The 12,025-nt window shown below is 38.8% G+C and overlaps 1 protein-coding gene across 6 annotated transcripts in view; it reads left to right on the top strand.

Annotated features, from left to right (window-relative positions):
- Positions 1-12,025, top strand: part of ppp1r13ba (protein phosphatase 1, regulatory subunit 13Ba) — a 109,705-nt gene that overhangs the window by 28,068 nt on the left and 69,612 nt on the right. For all 6 annotated transcript variants that reach the window (XM_049463737.1, XM_049463738.1, XM_049463736.1 and 3 more), the window contains exons 3-4: positions 1,020-1,139; positions 9,683-9,750. In XM_049463737.1, the coding sequence (XP_049319694.1) occupies positions 1,020-1,139; positions 9,683-9,750 (188 nt within the window). The remainder of the gene's footprint in view (positions 1-1,019; positions 1,140-9,682; positions 9,751-12,025) is intronic.

Raw genomic sequence — 12,025 nt, 5'->3', positions numbered from 1 at the left:
ATGCCAGCATTCGCAACATGACATAAGATATTTTATGAAATTAAGCAAATATCAGACTTATACATTTAAATGTTGGTACATATATTTAAAACACTATACATGCATTTGTTTTCTTCTTTGACATGCTATATGAAGTCTTGGTCTCTCTCAGCAGTGTTAGCAGTGTTTTTCAGCGTTATGAAGGAATTTATGCCATTAAACTAAAGTCATATTGTATATCTTTGCTTTTTTTATAATGCTCGTACATCTATGAAGTTTAAAATACAATGTTATATCAGTAAAATCTCAAGTATTTAATAAAACGTCTTATGGGAGGCACCTAAGCAAAAATTCACTGTTTTATTGATCTGCACTCATTTTATTTTCATCCCATGTTATGTCTAATAGCTCCTATTCATTCTCAGCTCTAACCCACAGCTACAGTCATGGATAAGAGTGTTTTCACTGCTGAATTTATTTTATTTCATTTATTGTCTCCCACAAAATTATTGCAATTACTTGTTTTGTTATAAACTTGTTTATTACTTTGTGTGTATTGTAACAACACAAAAAAGTGAGGGAAAAAAAAATCCAAAATTGATGTACTGAGAGTCATTAAAGCACAAATATTAACCACAGCCAGAACAACCATTTGGAATTTCCTGAAGAAGAAAGTCGTCACTGGTGTACTGAATAATAGATGTCGAACAGGTAGACCAAATCAACCACAGAATGTGTCAAACATTGTGAATTCTTTAAAGAAAAGCCCTAAAATAACTGTTAGTGACATCAGCATTACGTAATTTTCTCCCAGACAATTATTGCAATTATACAATGTTTTGTTATATACATGTTTAGGTTCTTTGTGTTTGTTGTAACAACACAAAAAAACTAAGGAAAAATATCAAAATGTATGTACTTTTATGCAAAATTTAACTTTAACTTTACAGTACAAGGTAAAAAGCTTCTAAATTTTGAATGGTAGTCACTGTAAAAACATTTTATTCCAGATACTGAAAGTGTGCTTTTGACTCCCACAGAGAGAAAGATCCCGTCGAATCATCCGATGCTGGAGCACCTGCAGAAATGGGGTCAGAGGAGGCAGGAGGTGAAGTTTTACCTGCGGCGAGAGGATCCACCTGCCAGGCCCAGCGAGCAGGGTGAGTAACAGGGCCACCGGAGTCACCTTCACTACACCAACACACACTTCACATTCAGTAATATACACAGAGAGTGAGGAGAATAGGGGGTTCAGTCTGGGAAAAAAAAAAAAAAAAACTTTATAAACATTTAGGAATTTGTTAAAGTCCCTTTGAAACAATTACAGAGATTCATGTGTGTGTGTGTGTGTTATATTATATTCTGTACTGTATTTATGCAGTTTAATTTTGATTTCAAACTGCAGTTTAGTGTCTGACAAGAGTAAGGTGCTTTACTACCAGTGATGGTATAGTTACTTTAAAAAAGTAATCCGATTACTGATTACTGATTACTCCTTTAAAAAGTAACTTAGTTACTTCATGGATTACTTGATTTTAAAAGTAACTAAGTTACTTTACAAGTTACTTTATTAGTTACTTTCAGCAGCTGCAGACACCACCTCCCGCTGTGGCACCGCCTTAACATAAAAACTATAACCAGTTTTACCAATACTCCCTTTATTGGAAAATGCATTTTTAACAGCAACAATGTATCTCTAGACATTTAAAGTTGAACTGTTTCCTGAAAAAATAAGTTTTTTTTATAAAAATAAAAGACAATTTCTCTTGAATAAACTAAAAAATAAAATATGGTCTTTCTTGATTTCACTTAACATAAATACTTGTTTTTATAAAAAAGAAAAATAAAGAAAGTCTTTCTTGACCTGAAATATTTAACACTGTAAAACTGAACATTGAACCTGTTGTTCTCTGCAGGGCAGCAAGGAGTGGTTTTATAAAACAGAACCGTGTATATGGACTAGGCCAGGGATCACATATATGCGGACTGCGGTCCGGGTCCGGACCCAGACGTTGTCCAGTGCGGACCCAAACCAGTAAACTACTGAAAAGTATTTAATTTTGACAGCGTTCATTTAAAGCGGCAGAACTTTTCTTGTCTTTACGGTATACGCGCTCTGCGGCTGTGCAGACCGCTGCCCTGGCTAGTGAATTGGGACGCGGCCGGGAAAAAACGCCTTTATAAAGAGATAGGGAGCCCAAGAACTGGCGGAAAAATGAGAACAGGTGGAAACTAAAGACACGCCGAGCGCGAGAGAGAGAGAGACGGGAGGAATGTAAAGGTGACGGGAAAGGGAGCGGTGTGTGTGTGTGTGTCTGTGTGTGTGTGTGTGTGTGTGAGAGAGAGTGAGGTAGAGAGAGAGAGTAACGCACAGTGACTTGGATAAGTAACTTTAATCTGATTACTGGATTGGAAATAGTAACGCGTTAGATTACTCGTTACTGAAAAAAAGGGTCAGATTAGAGTAACACGTTACTAACATCACTGTTTACTACATCCTTTTATCATTACCTACCTGGGCGGAGTCTCCCTATAATACTTCACATTGATTTGTTTGTAGAATGTTATCAGTTAAGTTACCTTTCCAGGTGTTTTGCTGAATTCTGTCTCCGTGTCAGAATCTTACTCCATTCAAATACATGTGTGTCTGATTTGGTTTATCATAATGTATGTTAAACATATGAACATTATAGAGCATTATTATTGTAGGGTCAAAAGTTTAAACACACCTTCTCATTCAGTATTTATTTTTTCTACATTATAAATTAATAGTGAAGTGGAATCATGTAGTAATTTAAAATTAGTGTTAAACAAACCAAAAACACTCTGTGAAGAAGAATTTAGATGCTCTAATCTGAGGAGCTGTTTGTTAACTTGCGGTTTGCTGGTAACTCTGATGAACTTATCCTGTAAAACAGAGGAAATTCTAGCTCTTCCTTTCATGGGGTGGTCCTGATTAGAGCCAGTTTCATCATAATGTACTCTGAAACATTTGTTTTTTACTTAGTTAAGTAGTTCTTGCTTCTTATAATCTGTATTAGAACATTATTCAAATATTCACTATTCACTGTATACCTGTAACTCTACCTCTTCACTACTTTACTTTAACTGATGCTCTCAAACACTTTATTAAGAGACAAGAAATTCAAGTAATTAACTCTTGACGAGTTCAGCACAGCTGTTAACTGAAAGCCTGAATCACAGGTGACTCTACCTCATAAAACTGACTGAGAAAATGTTCATGGTTGGAATGAGTTTAGTATTAATCTACAATCTACAGAATATTTTAAAATAATGTAAAAACACTGAATTTAAGGTCTGTCCAAACTTTGGACTGGTACCTTACCTTCAGTCCACACTGGTTAAACTGGCTCTGTCTTACTGGGGACAAAAACATTGACACTTGCCAGATTCTGCTTCCAGCTCCAGCCTCCCTGCTGTGCAGATTCCTGTCCTATCAGAGACCAGCACTGTTTTCCATGACACACAGATCTTGGCACAGCACTGCAGGACACTGCCATTACATAACCCTAACCAGCCCTCCTCACCTCTCACCTGTCCTAACACTCACCTGTCCTAACACTCACCAGAGACTCATAGAGTGGAAGCACAATGTACTCTAGTAGGGTGTTTCAAATAAAGTGGCCACAGTGAGTGGAAGCACAAAGTACTGTAGTATATGAGGTGTTTCCAATAAAGTGGCCACAGTGAGTGGAAGCACAAAGTACTGTAGTATATGAGGTGTTTCCAATAAAGTGGCCACAGTGAGTGGAAGCACAAAGTAGTGTAGTATATTAGGTGTTTCCAATAAAGTGGCCACAGTGAGTGGAAGCACAAAGTACAGTAGTATATTAGGCGTTTCCAATAAAGTGGCCACGGTGAGTGGAAGCACAATGTACTGTAGTAGGTGTTTCCAATAAAGTGGCCACAGTGAGTGGAAGCACAAAGTAGTGTAGTATATTAGGTGTTTCCAATAAAGTGGCCACAGTGAGTAGAAGCAAAAAGCATGTGTTTCTAATAATGTGGCAGTCCAGTATATGTCAACCACACCAAATACATTTTAAAACATTATATTTTTTATTTTGGATGAAAGGGCAGGGCTAAATTTCCTTAATACATAGTGACATCACAAAAAAACATGAACTTTCTTGCAATTATTGGAACAAAATAGCAAAAAATACTGATCTTTTTTATGTTTTTAGTGTTTTTAGTTTTTGATGCAGTGCTCATTAAAATATATATTTATTTTCTACACACAAGAATATAAATCTTTAATAGCTAAACTGTCCCATCTGATCTTACTTCTTAATCACGCTTAATTCTCCCTACATAATGGCACAATACGTAAAACTACATAAATAAAGTAAGTGTAATAAAGTAAGTTTTGAGGAATAATATGGGCGCTTTAATAAATGACAGCGGGCAGAGCCGGCGGCTCCGGGCCTGTCTGCACCCTGCGGGGGGTAAACAGGCTGCAGGACCCCCCACTGATTAACATGGAGCCTGGAACAGAAACACAAGTGTGTGTGTGTGTGTGTTTGGGATGGTGATAAGCTGTGAGAAAGAGTGACGGCAGGCTGGTGCTTGCATGTAAGTGTGTGTGTGTGTGTGTGTGTGTGTGTGTATGTGTGTGCTTTAGACTGACATGGCATAAATGCATTGCCAGAACAACGTAGTCTTCACAGAATAATTAATAAGAGAGTGTGAGATATCGTGTAAATCAATATATAACCAATATATAATCAGTGTAGCTCCTGTAAGTGTCGTTTGCACTCCTGCCTGTATTGCTCACAGTGGATAAATGACTGTAATACATGTTAAAGTAAGTTAACACGGTCATTCTTTAACTGCAATAGTATAAACAGCTCTGTAGAAAATGAAGAGAGCACTTCAGTTTCTGAATCAGTTTCTCTGATTTTGCTATTTATAGGTTTATGTTTGAGTAAAATGAACATTGTTGTTTTATTCTATAAACTACAGACAACATTTCTCCCAAATTGCAAATAAAAATAGTTATTTAGATCATTTATTTGCAGAAAATGAGAAATGACTGAAATAACAAAAAAGATGCAGAGCTTTCAGACCTCAAATAATGCAAAGAAAAGAAGTTCATATTCATAAAGTTTTAAGAGTTCAGAAATCAATATTTGGTAGAATAACCCTGTTTTTTTAATCACAGTTTTTTTCATGCATCTTGGCATCATGTTCTCCTCCACCAGTCTTACACACTGCTTTTGGATAACTTTATGCTGCTTTACTCCTGGTGCAAAAATTCAAGCAGTTCAGTTTGGTGGTTTGATGGTTTGTGATCATCCATCTTCCTCTTGATTATATTCCAGAGGTTTTAATTTGGTAAAATCAAAGAAACTCATCATTTTTAAGTGCACACTTGTATTTTTTCCAAAGCTGTATATTATATATATTAGTTGCTAGCTGTGCTGCTCTATTGATGCCCTTCATGATGAAGCCAAACTCTGTGGATTTTCCTTTGGTTGTAATATAATAATAAAAAAAGGAATAGTGTAATATAGTATAATATAACTTTTCTTGTGGTTGCAGGTGCTCCCTGATATTTTGGTATTTTTATTTGATATTATATGATATGTTACTAAAACACAATAAAGGTTAATGTTTTATTCTGTATAAGTATGATAGTTTTAGTAGAAATAAACATCTGCAATCTATAATTTTTGGTCTATTTTGTTAACAATAGTAACTCACCAAAAATTTAAGTTAATATATTAATTAATATTAATTAATAATAATGTAACATAAACAACATGTAAAAAAGTAAGTGCAGAATATTTAGTGCATGCATATAAACTGTGAATGTAGACAATACACTTAATGCTTTACAGTCAATAATAGACAAAATATGGCAATAATCACAATATAGATTTTTTAAATATTGATATTACTGTGTTACTGAGTTTTTAGCAGTGTGTGTAACTGGAGGAGTTTAAGCCAAAAAAGCTTTAGTGTGTGTGTGTGTGTGTGTGTGTGTGCAGAGTTGAGCTAGTGTGTAATTGGCTGCAGGGACTGTAAGGTGTAGCTAATTGAAGCAGGCGGTGACTGCTCCACTCCTCCACTCCTCTACTCCTCCACTCCTCTACTCCTCCACTCCTCCATTCCTTCACCCCTCCACTCCTTCACCCCTCCACTCCTCTACTCTTCCACTCCTCCACTCCTCTACGCTTCCACTCCTCTACTCCTTCACCCCTCCACTCCTCCACTCTTCTACTCCTCCACTCCTCTACTCCTCCACTCCTCTACTCCCCCACTCCTCTACTCCTCTACTCCTCCACTCCTCCACTCCTCTACTCCTCCACTCCTCTACTCTTCTACCCCTCCACTCCTCCACTCCTCTACTCCTCCACTCCTCCATTCCTCCACTCCTCCACTCCTCCACTCCTCCACTCCTCCATTCCTCCACTCCTCCACTCCTCCATTCCTCTACTCCTCCACTCCTCTACTCCTCCACTCCTCTACTCTTCTACTCCTTCACCCCTCCACTCCTCCACTCTTCTACTCCTCCACTCCTCTACTCCTCCACTCCTCTACTCCCCCACTCCTCTACTCCTCTACTCCTCCACTCCTCCACTCCTCTACTCCTCCACTCCTCTACTCTTCTACCCCTCCACTCCTCCACTCCTCTACTCCTCCACTCCTCCATTCCTCCACTCCTCCACTCCTCCACTCCTCCACTCCTCCATTCCTCCACTCCTCCACTCCTCCATTCCTCTACTCCTCCACTCCTCTACTCCTCCACTCCTCTACTCTTCTACCCCTTCACTCCTCCACTCCTCCATTCCTCCACTCCTCTACTCCTCCACTCCTCCACTCTTCTACCCCTTCACTTCTCTACTCCTCCACTATTCTACCCCTTCACTCCTCTACTCCTCCACTCCTCCACTCCTCTACTCCTCCACTCCTCAACTCCTCCATTCCTCTACTCCTCCACTCCTCTACTCCTCTACTCCTCCATTCCTCTACTCCTCCACTCCTCCACTCTTCTACCCCTTCACTCCTCTACTCCTCCACTCCTACTCCTCTACTCCTCCACTCCTCAACTCCTCCATTCCTCTACTCCTCCACTCCTCTACTCCTCTACTCCTCCATTCCTCTACTCCTCCACTCCTCCACTCTTCTACTCCTCCACTCCTCTACTCCTCCACTCCTCTACTCCCCCACTCCTCTACTCCTCCACTCCTCTACTCCTCCACTCCTCAACTCCTCCATTCCTCTACTCCTCCACTCCTCTACTCCTCTACTCCTCCATTCCTCTACTCCTCCACTCCTCCACTCTTCTACCCCTTCACTCCTCTACTCCTCCACTCCTACTCCTCTACTCCTCCACTCCTCCACTCTTCTACCCCTTCACTTCTCTACTCCTCCACTATTCTACCCCTTCACTCCTCTACTCCTCCACTCCTCCACTCCTCTACTCCTCCACTCCTCAACTCCTCCATTCCTCTACTCCTCCACTCCTCTACTCCTCTACTCCTCCATTCCTCTACTCCTCCACTCCTCCACTCTTCTACCCCTTCACTCCTCTACTCCTCCACTCCTACTCCTCTACTCCTCCACTCTTCTACCCCTTCACTCCTCTACTCCTCCACTCCTACTCCTCTACTCCTCCACTCCTCTACTCCTCCGCTCCTCTACTCCTCCACTCCTCCACTCCTCTACTCTTCCACTCCTCTATGCCTCCACTCCTCCACTCCTCTACTCTTCCACTCCTCCACTCCTCTACTCCTCCACTCCTCTACTCCTCCACTCCTCTACTCCTCCACTCCTCCATTCCTCTACTCCTCCACTCCTCTACTCCTCCACTCCTCTACTCCTCCACTCCTCTACTCCTCCACTCCTCCGCTCAGAACCGCACAGCACCAGGTATTTCCAGAGCCTCTGACAGGATTACACACACAGTGATGCAACCCTGGATTTAGGGAATTAAACCCAGGCCTATTTATATCCCGGCCGGCCGGGGCGGCCCGTCAGAGTCCCGTTCACAAAAGAGAAAAGTCTGGAGGGCTGTAATCACACACTCGCTCCCGTACAGCCCTGTGTTCACTACAGATCACATGATCACACGGCCTGTAATGAGGCCTAAAGCTGACCGGCACTCGGCCAGTAGATCAGACCAGCGCGTCAGTCAGCATCAGCCTGTCTCTGTGCTCTCTGTGCTCTCACTGTGGACTTACTGACCGGACCTTACGCTCACCTCTTACTGTCTCTATAGAGGTAGGACCTGTATATGATTTTATTTTTATATAATTATATCATAGAGTGATATCATACACAAATTAAATTATTAGTGAACTGTATGACCTTGTCAAACTCTTATTCTTGGTTTATTTAGTTTTTAAAGCTTATAAAAATAACTTAAATACACAAACCGACTATTTATAAAAGTTTATAGGTATAATCAATATCTGAATATAAACTGTAATAGTCTGCATGTGGGTCAACAATAGAGTTCCTCACTATCGGAACTTCAAAGTCTTTTACACAAAGTTTTTCAGTACTTTTAGTTCATAGCATCTGAATAAATTAAATATTTCATAATTACTAGTTACTAAATAATTAATGGAACATACTAAATAATTCATAGTAGGTACCAGAAAAATAATACTAGGTACTGAGGTATAAACACCTGAATAGCTGAATAATTCATAGTGCATACTGATTAATTTATACTGAGTATTTATTCATTTATAGTCAACACTGAATAATTCATAACGCATACTGAATAATTTACACTGGGTATTCAGTAATTTGTAGTAAATATTGACTAATTAATGCTGGGTATTCAATAATGCATAGTAAATACTGAATAATTCATAATGCATACTGAATAGTTCACACTGGGTATTCAGTCATTTATAATTAATACTGAATAACTTATTCTGGGTATTCCATAATTTATAGTAAATATTGAATAATTCATAATGCATACTGAATAGTTCATACTGGGTGTTCAGTAATGTATAGTTAATACTGACTAATTTATACTGAGTATTCAGTCATTTATAGTAAATAATGAATAATTCATAATGCATACTGAATAATTTATACTGAGTATTCAGGAATTTATACTAAAGACTGAATAATTCATACTGGCTACTCAATAATTTATAGTAAATACAGAATAATTTATACTGGGTATTCAGTAATTTATAATAAATACTGAATAATTAATATTCGGTATTCAGTAATTTATAATAAATACTGAATAATGCATACTAAATAATAATTAATAATGCAAACAAAATAATTGATACTGGGTATTCAATCATTTATAATAAATACTGAATAATGCATACTAATAAATTCATAATGCATACAGAATAATTTGTAGAGCGTACTGAATGATTCATAGTAATAGATACTGTATAATCCATAGTTGATATTAAACTAGTAACTGGATAATAAATCTGCAGGTGTGTGGCACTTATTTAATTCACCTGTCTGAGGGGCGGGGCTTATACAGGTGATGTAGAAACAGGAGCAGGTTGTGATAAAGGGGGTGATGACTTTATCATGATTCTGTTATTCACACACACCTGCTCCCTGCTGGAGGTGGGGTCTGCTGTAATTCAGGTGTGCTGTGAGGTGGGGGGTGTAGGAACTCAGGTGGGCTGTATTGTGGGCGGGGTCTCTCTGGATGATTAATGATGTATTGGTGGTGTTTGCTCTGCAGGAGGTCAGCCAGTGGATCAGGCCAGCAGGACGAGTCGAGGGAAGATGGACAAACCCTGCGAGAACGGGGTACTGTACACACATACACACACACACACACACACACACACACACACACACACACACACACACACACACACACACTATGTACATTCTGTATCTGCTATGAAATAATTAGTAACCACTTTTATTTATTTACTCTTCTCTTGGAAGTGTTTAATATCCAATATAAAGTATTTGGTAACAACCCAGTATATACTTAATAATTTTGTATAAAGTTGTACAAATTAGTATTAGTAATGAAGTAAAGTACTAAACTAACAAAATGGAGATACTTGTTTCTCATTAGACAGCGATGAAATACAGTTTGTATATATATTATAAAGTATTTTTTTAGTTTCTAGTGTTAATGTTTGTAACTTATTTGTCAAAAGCTGCTATGTTTTGCACAATCTACAAATGTATGTTGAGATTCCTATGAGGTCTATATGTAGTGTTAATTATATATCAATGAACTATTTTGCTATATAGTTTTAGTATTTTACTATTTTGCGTTGAGTATGCTAGATCATCAGAGACTCAAGCAGGTGTTTTCAGTAGGTCAATACCATGGTATGTGTGTGTGTGTGTGTGTGTGTTTAGCGTTTGAATGACTGAATGAACTCCAAAGCCTCTGTTTGTGTGTGTGTGTGTGTGTGTGTTAGCGGGGGGCCGTAGCGGATTAGCGGTGGTTTACTGACTGCAGTGATTACAGATTTCTCTGACGCTCTGCTACGCCTACATCTGTCCTCTGTACTACTAGTGGTGTGAATCACAGGGCATCTCACTACAACTCCCATAATTCACCTGCACCCACTATTATTATCAGATCTCACTACAACTCCCATAATTCAGCTGCAGCCACTATTATTATCAGATCTCACTACAACTCCCATAATTCAGCTGCAGCCACTATTATTATCAGATCTCACTACAACTCCCATAATTCAACTGCACCCACTATTATTATCAGCCCTCACTACAACTCCCATAATTCACCTGCACCCACTATTATTATCAGATCTCACTACAACTCCCATAATTCACCTGCACCCACTATTATTATCAGATCTCACTACAACTCCCATAATTCACCTGCACCCACTATTATTATCAGATCTCACTACAACTCCCATAATTCAGCTGCAGCCACTATTATTATCAGCCCTCACTACAACTCCCATAATTCAAGGATTCAAGGAGATTTTACCCACTATTGTACCCACTATTATCAGCCCTTACTACAATTCCCATAATTCACCTGTACCCACTATTATCAGCCCTCACTACAACTCCCATAATTCACCTGCACCCACTATTATCAGCCCTCACTACAACTCCCATAATTCACCTGCACCCACTATTATCAGCCCTCACTACAACTCCCATAATTCAAGGATTCAAGGAGATTTTACCCACTATTGTACCCACTATTATCAGCCCTCACTACAATTCCCATAATTCACCTGTACCCACTATTATCAGCCCTCACTACAATTCCCATAATTCACCTGCACCCACTATTATCAGCCTTCACTACAACTCCCATAATTCACCTGCACCCACTATTATCAGCCCTCACTACAACTCCCATAATTCAGTACCTGTATTACTCAGTGTTAGAGGTGATTGATAGCTCTACAGTGAGCTGCAGGATTACAGCAGGTTTATGATATTAGTGAGTTTAGAGGATCGGTTCTGTTGGCTGTGAGACTCCTGATTGGTCTGGATCTCAGTAGGAACGGGTCGAGCTGAGCTGAGTTCTGCTGAGATGGTCTGAATGTCTGAATTACATCAATAACTCAGGACGTGCAGCGGATAGCGATTAGCACCAGTGATTATCTCAGGTTCTGGTGATCTGTGTCACCGAACTCATCACCAGGAGAAATGAAAAACAAGCAGTAATACAGAGCAGGGCTGGGTGATATCGCTCTACACTAATATCATTAATAATAAGGGCATTTTTACTTTATTTCTACACTCTTAACAGTAATAATGCTACAAAAATACAGGAATAGTTATTTTGGAGCATGAAATCTGAACCACATTGCTGGGCTTAATTAGTGTAATAAACATGTAAATAGAAAAAAGTGTTATTTCTTATGGTAATATGTTAATGTATGTTAATATTACACACACACACACTGTACCACTCAGTTTAATTTATAGGAGAAAATACTGAATTATTTTCATATTTCTTTTCTTTCTTTCTTTCTTTCTTTCTATTGTTTATCTTTACTTTTATTTTATTACTTTTCTTTTTTTCTTTCTTTCTTTCTTTCTTTCTTTCTTTTGTATATATTTT

The sequence above is a fragment of the Astyanax mexicanus genome, chromosome 14, assembly GCF_023375975.1.
Source record: "Astyanax mexicanus isolate ESR-SI-001 chromosome 14, AstMex3_surface, whole genome shotgun sequence".
In the NCBI taxonomy this organism is placed as follows: domain Eukaryota; kingdom Metazoa; phylum Chordata; class Actinopteri; order Characiformes; family Acestrorhamphidae; genus Astyanax; species Astyanax mexicanus.
This window is presented reverse-complemented; position numbering and strand designations above follow the sequence as displayed.